The 8,608-nt window shown below is 40.6% G+C and overlaps 1 protein-coding gene across 2 annotated transcripts in view; it reads left to right on the forward strand.

The window, feature by feature from the left end:
* Positions 1 to 8,366, forward strand: part of LOC110002263 (dual specificity protein phosphatase CDC14AB-like) — a 16,902-nt gene extending 8,536 nt beyond the window's left edge. The window contains exons 8-15 of one of the 2 annotated variants that reach the window (XM_065954399.1): positions 502 to 589; positions 2,036 to 2,266; positions 2,423 to 2,561; positions 2,977 to 3,196; positions 3,484 to 3,575; positions 4,852 to 4,893; positions 5,090 to 5,230; positions 5,723 to 8,366. In XM_065954399.1, coding sequence (XP_065810471.1) covers positions 502 to 589; positions 2,036 to 2,266; positions 2,423 to 2,561; positions 2,977 to 3,196; positions 3,484 to 3,575; positions 4,852 to 4,893; positions 5,090 to 5,230; positions 5,723 to 5,771 — 1,002 coding nt within the window. In that variant the 3' untranslated portion in view covers positions 5,772 to 8,366. The remainder of the gene's footprint in view (positions 1 to 501; positions 590 to 2,035; positions 2,267 to 2,422; positions 2,562 to 2,976; positions 3,197 to 3,483; positions 3,576 to 4,851; positions 4,894 to 5,089; positions 5,231 to 5,722) is intronic. The other variant, XM_065954400.1, reaches the window with a different exon arrangement.
* The last annotated feature ends 242 nt before the right edge of the window (positions 8,367 to 8,608 follow it).

Genomic DNA, 8,608 nt, shown 5'->3' on the forward strand with positions numbered 1-8,608 from the left:
GGTGTGATTTACTGAGTGATTATAGGCACAAAGGCAGAGGGAAAAGTTTGGCGGATGTGTGTGTGTCAGCGTGTGTGTTGGTGTGTGTGCTGACTGCAGTCAATGACGAAGCCGCTCCGTCACAGAAGGTCAATGAAGCTCTCAGGGAATCTGGAAAGTAGGATCAGATCACAAGTGGTCATGGGAGGTGCATTTGGAGATGCATGTTGAAGTACTTATGACTCTCAGCTTGTGATCCAATCACTCAGGATTCATGTTAATACCAGGTGTACGTGCTCTCTGTGGAATATGTTTTACTAAAGGAAGTGTGTTGAAAAGACAATTTAAGCATCTTCCTTTTCAGCAAATACAAAAACACCTGTGGAGCAAAACTGACAAATTCTCATAGTTACTGTGTTCAGTGGGTGTAATATATAGACATGTTTATGTTATCAAATTGAAGCTCTAAATTGTCTCCAGAATGGTATGATTAATTAAAAGAGTTCATTCTCTTTTTCTTAGCGGGTAGAAAATGGAGATATGAACTGGATTATCCCAGGGAAAGTGTTGGCGTTCAGCAGCCCTCACCACCGCAGTAAGGTTGAGAACGGTAAGTGACATTTCATCTGAACTTTCCTTCTCGACTTGCCCTCCCCTAGCTTTAAAGCTCCCCTGAAGAATACTCAATCTATCGAATCATTTGAAGTCAGCAGAATGTTACATCTGGTTATTATCATTGTAGCCTCTTGGTGTCAACCTCATATTTTGTGAGACTTGTGTTCCCTCTGGGCGAGGCAGGTGGTCTAAAAGGTTAAAGGAATCATCTCCCAGCGTGACCACTTCCTGTCCTCTTGAGTTCACGGTAACGCCTTCAGGCCGCTGCTTTAAAGGCTTTATATGTGATTTTTTGATCCAGCAGATGTCGCCCTTGAGCACCAACATGAAACCAAAACAACTCATGCTGCATTGTTGTTAGCATGCTAATGCTAGCAATCTTTATTATGCTCGTATCTTCACACTGCATGTAAATTTACCTGAAATGATCGTGATCTAGAAACACAGTTAAGCAGTGAGTACAGTATGTTATTCTTCTTTTCTCTAGTCCCTCAATTAAACAACTTTTATACACGACGGGAGGAGTCAGCCGGCCGTCCGGGCGATGTAAACAAAGTGAAGATAGGACTCTGAAAACTCTGAAAACATCACAGACAGTGGGACTCGGGTGTTACACCCATTGTAGACAGTCATGTTATTTTCAGAGGATATACTTGATTTCTATTATATTTAAGTGTGTCAAATCACATAGAAAGCCTTTAACATTTATACAAGCAGTGCAGGTTGTCACGCTGAAGAGAAATGTGTGAGCATTACTGATAATGTTTATCCCAGGTGGGTCTGTTGCTCAGCTCAGCCAGCAAACAGAAGGCTCTTTGAGCAGGAATGTCCACCTCTGATTCCACCCTGATACTCAACGTGGACTTCTGCTCCAGGGTGTACAGACGAACCTGGGGGGCACAGAGCAGAATTCAGGTCCTCGGGGGGGGCAGGGGGAGCAGGTTGAACCACTCGTATACATAAAACAAAGATTTTCCCTTCTCCTGAGGGAACAGTACTTACTTTGTCTTTCTCAGAGCTGACGCGCCAGTTTTTTTTGGCAGCCAACATCTTCAGAGCTGAAACATTGTTATAGCTCAGATACACCTGGTGTAAAAAGTGTGAAAAATCACATATTAACCCTTTAAAGCGCCCCTGATGGAACACAAACCGTTATTCTTCATCTTTCATTTCTTCTGCCATCAGGCGGTTAAACCTTGATAGTAGTCACTTGGAATGAAAACTTGTATTATTTGATTGTATTCCTTGTTTTTGTGTTTGAAGAACTCCGTGTTGGCTTCACTTCTGTCAGTGTCATCATCTCACACAGTGTACAGGATGCTCGCTTTGAGCTGCAATTATTCCCTTTTTTTTACTGTCATTTATCTGATTTATATTTTCAGGTTGTTGAATGTTCCTTTTTGAAAGTTGTATAACTCTAAAATAAATCCACTGTTTCCAGGTTATCCTCTCCACGCACCAGAGGCCTACTTTTCCTACTTTCTTCAGAATAACGTCACAGCCGTGGTCCGCTTGAACAGGAAGATGTACGAAGGCAAACGGTTTGAAGATGCAGGTTTTGAGCACCATGACCTCTTCTTCCTGGACGGGACCACACCATCTGACATCATCGTTAGGCGCTTCCTGCATGTGTGTGAGAGCACAGAAGGAGCTGTGGCTGTGCACTGTAAAGGTTCGAGCGACTTATGTGTGCATTCATTTTTTTATTAAACGTTACTGCGCCGACAGACAGCAAATAAAACAGTGAAGAGTCATTCTGCTGTTCCTCCTCTTCTTAACAACGTTTCCCTTCTACACATTCTTTGTAAAAAATGTTACCCAACCACAGCAGGCCTGGGCCGTACTGGCACTCTGATTGGCTGCTACATGATGAAGCACTACCGGTTCACTGCAGCCGAGGCCATCGCTTGGATCAGAATTTGCCGGCCTGGATCCATCATTGGTCCCCAGCAGAACTTCTTAGAGGAGTGAGATTTTGTCTTATTGTTGTTTCCTTTCAGTGACAGCTTTGACAATAACTTGAGAGGATTCAGGACTAGATACTTTGTCAAATCCAGCTTAGTGGGTAGAATGCATTCACAGAATTAAATTGGATTGACATGAAATTTCAAATGTGTGTTTGTCCTGATCATTTTTTATCTTCGTCTTAGTTTGTAATGAAAAGTTAAGGCTGGAGGATGTGTTGAACATTGTGAAGAGATTCTCTGATGCTCATGTGGACACAGCAAGGCTTCAATCTCTGATTTCTTCTCTTGCTGTTACTTTAATGTTGTACTAATCAGATCTGTAATTCATGTGTTTTTATCAATTGTTTTGCACAAAAAGTTGTGATCATCATGCATAATTGTGGAAGTTCAATATTGTCTATTTTTCTATGTGTAGAAAACAACATAGTTTGTGGATCCAAGGCGATGTCCATCGCTCCAAACAGAAACTGGTGCAACAGAGACTGAGTCGGCAACAGCAGCTCAAACAGCAGCGTGTGCAGCTGCAAAGTCCTGGTTCTGAGGGGGTCAGGCAGGAAGCCATGTCCCGCCTTCTCTCAAGCATCGAGGACCTGTCAATCAACACTTCCCTTTCCAAAACATACAGCCTGGATGAAGTGAGTGGTGGGACTTTCTCTGAGTTCAAGTTTTATTTGATTTCCATACCTATAACTCTGTCTGCCTGTCTGTGTGTGTGTGTGTGTGTGTGTGTGTGTGTGTGTGTGTGTGTGTGTGTGTGTGTGTGTGTCTGTGTGTGTCTGTGTGTGTGTGTGCGTGCGTGCGTGCGTGCGTGCGTGCGTGCGTGCGTGCGTGCGTGCGTGTCTGTGTGTGTGTGTGTGTGTGTGTGTGTGTGTGTGTGTGTCTGTGTGTGTGTGTCTGTGTGTGTGTGTGTGTGTGTGTGAAGATTCATTTGAAGGACAGCAGTCTTACTCAAGGAGACAAACTGAGAACACTGAAGTCCAAACGCCCGCCTCGATCAGCCTCCTCCTCCTCAAGGTACAACTCGGCCTTACACTCTGTTTAGTTTAGCGCTGTGGGCGTGGTCATGAGGGAAGCGTTTAGCACTCCCATCCTCCTTGCTAAACTTAGAACAAAGTAGAGAGCACCTGTGTCTAATCCCATGCTCTTAGCTCACAGTTATTCCTGATACAACTAAAAATAGAATAAAAATTGTACTGATGTTAATCCTGACACATTCTGATCCCTCCAAAAGAAACCAGAGTTCAACATGTTCAAAAACTGTTGTTAGAAATGTGCCAAACCTGCATAAAACACAGGTTTCTTCTTATCTGAATGAATATAGCAGGATGTAGTCTCAGAGACATACCCTGTTGGTTTCTGAAGCTCAATGATGGCGGTCACCATATTGTAAATGCCGACTCAACCTGACCTAAGACAAGGAGGCGGGCTCAGAACAGTCAAACTCCCACCAGAGGTTGCTGCTTGTCTATCCCTCACAGAGACTTCCTAAGAAGCATCCTGACTGGCTGAGCAGATTTTACAGAACTGATCACCTGAGCTGATTTCAGAAACCCAGAAAACCTTTGAAGGAAAATTAGCATTTGTCCAGAGCGTCCTTTTTCTTTTTATGTTAATGGACACATGCTCTGCAGATTTAAAGTTATTGTTTGTAAATACACAGAAATGTTACTTAAAGAATAATAGTATCAAATATGATGTTTATTGGGTTAGGGTTAGGGTATGAATTCCTGTATCAAAATCCCATGTAACTTAAGGTTTAGTCCCTGTAAAACATCTGCATATTGAGTGTTATTCCAACACTGAACACTAGGCGGTGTCTTCATTGATGCTGTGCATAAAGACGAGGCTCCAGGTGATTGGATTTAGTTGTGTATTTGGAAGCATATCAAATGACTGATTTTCCGTGTATGTTTTCTACATGAGAAAAAACATAATTTCACATAGACGTTTTCGTTGGCTTTATTGGAAGATGTGTTCAGTTGTTTTTTTTTTCCTGATTAGAGCAAATCTGAATGTGTACTACTAGATTCACATCTGTCTAACTGTCAAGTAGTTTTACAATAAACCATATTGTTCTCCTTGATGACCTCACTCAAAACAACATGTAGTTTAGGCTAACTTAAACTTTAAAGGTAGAGCATTATCTGTTACAGCATGTAAACATCCTCCTGGGCTCATCGCCACTAGAAGCTCACCCTCACTGCAGGATGTATTTACAACTTGTACCTACACTGCAGGCTATCGCACGCTAGCACAAGCTAACTGTTTGCTAACCTGCCTGTCCCAACAGGAAGCAGACCAACTCCACGTCTTTGGGTAAAAGCCAAAACAGGTATCACCCTGGTTTGAGAGGGTTAGATGAAAGCTTTAGTTCATGTGTGAGAGTATATATTACAACATTTACTCATTCTGCAAACATCCTGTCACGTCTGTTTAGTTCAGTCAAAATGTTTCATTGAAGCTGCTTCACATTAAAACGGTTTGTAGATTACAAATAAAACAAGCAGTTGATTTGTGTTCACATTCAGGTTGAACCTGTCCATGGCGTCTCACTCCTCCATTCTGCCACCTCCAAAGTCCCCTAAAATGCCCCTCCCCTTCACCTTATCGCCCTCCTCCTCCAAGAAGCTGGTACGAAGCTCCTCCTCGTCCGCCACACAGGTCAAGAGGTGAGTGTCCATGCTTTTGTTTCTTTTCAAATGTTGTCTGTTAGATCAGCTGAACCAGGAAACTGATATCCTAACTGTGTGACACCTTAATGCAGACGTCAGGATTACCTCTTACAACACATTGCTGTGGTGAATATTTCAGCATTATATGGAAATCATCAAATTGATTTCTTTCTTTTTATATTCATTCTTTGATGTGGACCTGGAGCTACAGATTGAGTCCTCCTCATTATCTTATGAGAAAAGCTTCCCTCACTGTCCCACTCTCCTCTGTCTCTGAGCAGGACCAGGAAATAAAAGGGAAGCTAGAAGTCCTCAGAGGGAGGGGAGTCAGGGCAGAAAGGTGCTAAGATCCAATTTTCTGCTAGTAAATGAAAACAGTGTGCTCTGTATATGTTCTGTCTGAAGTTAGTTAGGGTGTAAACTCTTTTCAGTTCTGTGCCACGGCCTCTGAATTCACCTCACAGACACTCTCTTTGTTTCTCTCTCCAGTCCCTTCAGCCTCAGTCTGTTCAGTGCCAGGCCCGCCATCATTCCCTGACCTCTTCTCTTCACAAGTCCAGTCGATGGAGTCTAAAGCAGGACTGCTAACAAGTACATGTTGTCTTGGCCTTACACTTTAATCAGTGTTATGGATAGATACCCAAGGGAACTAGGTCACAGGTTTCCTTGCTCGTCAGAAGCTGCACCTTAGATGCTCTGCTCACCTGATGGCTGATGACAGTCAGCTGGGTTTGGAGGCTACAGGCAGGTGGACTGCTTCTTTGTGTATCCACAGAGTTAACACCATCAGTTGGCTGTCTGTTATTTTGTTTGTGAAAGAAGCTCTCGTTTAAGTATGTGTTTTGAAAACACCTTTTTTCTTTCGGCCATTTTGGGTCTCCCTCTGTTCGTTGACTCAGTGGTTTGAACTTCAAAGTTATGTTTGTCCTTCATTTTGATAGAATAAGTGGTTAGTGGCTCTTCTTCCACCTTAAAGAAAACCAAGGCCCACTTATGTGGTACCTTGAAAAATATTATGATGACTTATTGTCAAAAGTGTTTGCACTTTTAATTTAAAGAGGTTCGACGACTCAAGAAGTTTTCATGGTCAACTTTATGGAGTAAAGGAACTTTTAACATCTGAACTTCACATGAACATGAAGAGCTAAGCAGGGCTTATTGGTCAGCTCTGGTAGAAAACATACATATGGTAGTGGACGTATAGGTCATTAACCATGAAGGTAAACAACTGTGGCAAGAGCTGTAATAATGGGTGAGTTAACAAAAACAACAACAACAACTCTGATCCTTTCTTTCATAATATTACGGTCTTTCAGTAAGAGTACAGAAGTACTATCAGCAAAATAAAGTAACCAAAGCAAAGATCCTCATTATGAGAAATAAATAACACTTTCCTTTTTCACAGCGAGGTGGATAGACTCAACACTCAGGAGTGAAATCACCGGAGAAGATGAAGAATCGTTTGTCTCTTTAATGTATTTTGTTTAGAAGCTGACACGTCGTTTGGTGAAACAGAATCTGCAATTGGGAAACAAAAGTGTCATAGAAGAAGCAGAAAGTGTTTTTACCGTCTTTTCCTGAAGGCTTGAGAGGTTTAAAGAACTCAAAGTGAAGTTATAACATCTCTCAGAGTTTACACAGCGACTTCTTAAAAAGTCACTTTCACCAGCATCGCAGTGATCGGCTGCTGTTATGTACAAATGTGCAGTTTTTATTTTTAACTTTTTCACAGAAAACTTTGATCAACTTAATGCCAATCATAAATGAATTATAATTATTAAACATAGTCTGTGTTCAACTGGAGTTATCTTTGAACACCCACAAACTATCACAGCCACCTGTAGGTCCTTTCACCTCCTGCCTGAATAATGCTTTGATGTTAGATCACATCAGTACGGTGGCCCTGAAGGTCAACTTCAAAAAAAGTCAAAAACAGTTCAGTAAACACAAAAATATTTAATGAATTGCAATAGTTTTTATATTACATTAAATGTTTTCTTGCATGTCATTACATATTTTTCTTGTTGTGAAATATTTTTGCAGTTGACCTTTAGGCCGCCGTACAGGCCTGTAGCCTTTTTCTTGGTCTGTTTTTTCTCTAACTTGTAAAAACTTTGAATAACTATTAATCATTTAATTAAATGAGGCGACGCCTGTGAGCTGGTTCAGTCAGTCAACCCTGCACTGTTTTCACTCTTGATTCGTGTCATTATTCAGCATCACCTGACAACACCTCCTTCCTATTGGCCGTCTCTATAAACTGCTCAATCTCTGCTCTCTGGTCCACTCCTTCATCAGCAGCTCTGACCTGCACCAGTACTGCACTCTCACTTCGCATTTTCTTTTCTTTTACATTGAAAAAATTATAACATTAAAAGCAATGTATTTTAAGCAAGATTAGAAAACAATGCATCAAATAAAAGGCATCAAATAAAAAAATAAAATACATTTAAAAAAGTGTCCTGCCCTATGACCCAAAAATATCCCTTTGTCTGTTTTCCGGGCTGTAATCCATCATTCCCTTTAATACAGAATGTGCAAGTTACCACTTTATCTAAAGAAGGGTGTCTACTAAAGGATGTTTAAACACGACACCAGATGTCACTGTTTCCTGAATTTGAAGCCCTGAAGCTTCAGTTAATTTCCTGCACCAAGAAAACCTTCCAAGGACTTGATCAGCAGTACGTAAACAGTGATGTCACAGTTTACGTACAACCAAGTTCAAAAGATTTCAAAAAGAAAAATGAGACAAAAATTGTTAATAATAAAACTTTTTCTGATTGTTTTTTTGTTTTTTTTTGTTGCAGCATCATTGCTCATCCTGTAAAGCAAACATTGTTTCTTTTTGAGCAGTTGTTGTTAAAATTCAGAAATATAATCATTGCTTTTGGAGGGTTCGGTCTCATAGCTCAGAATCTGGTCGTTACGGCTGATGCAAAGCTTGAAGATAAGTCCATTGTTTTTTTCTGATGTTGAAAAATGATTCAAGTCACTTATTGATCATGAATGCATTTTATATAAACAGTATATATTTATTAGATTCTTTAACTCAGGGTATTTTATACCTAATAGTTTTCATTACAAATCAAATGTGTTCTTATGTTGAATTCATTAAATCTGAATGTTTCCATGAGCTCGTGTTCTCTCTCTCTTTGACAAAACATTTATTACACCATCTGAAAGAAATGTTACACATGGATATAGTAAAAATCTTACATAACCTTAATCTGAGTAAGGTCTTTACCTGCTTTATGTCTTGAGATTACATTTGTTATAAATTAGCGTTATACAAATAAAGACTGATTGAGAATCTGATTTAGGATATATTTATCTCCACGACTCACACACAAGTTTATATCCCTCTGGACCTTTATT

The sequence above is a fragment of the Labrus bergylta genome, chromosome 4, assembly GCF_963930695.1.
Source record: "Labrus bergylta chromosome 4, fLabBer1.1, whole genome shotgun sequence".
NCBI classification, from domain to species: Eukaryota; Metazoa; Chordata; class Actinopteri; order Labriformes; family Labridae; genus Labrus; species Labrus bergylta.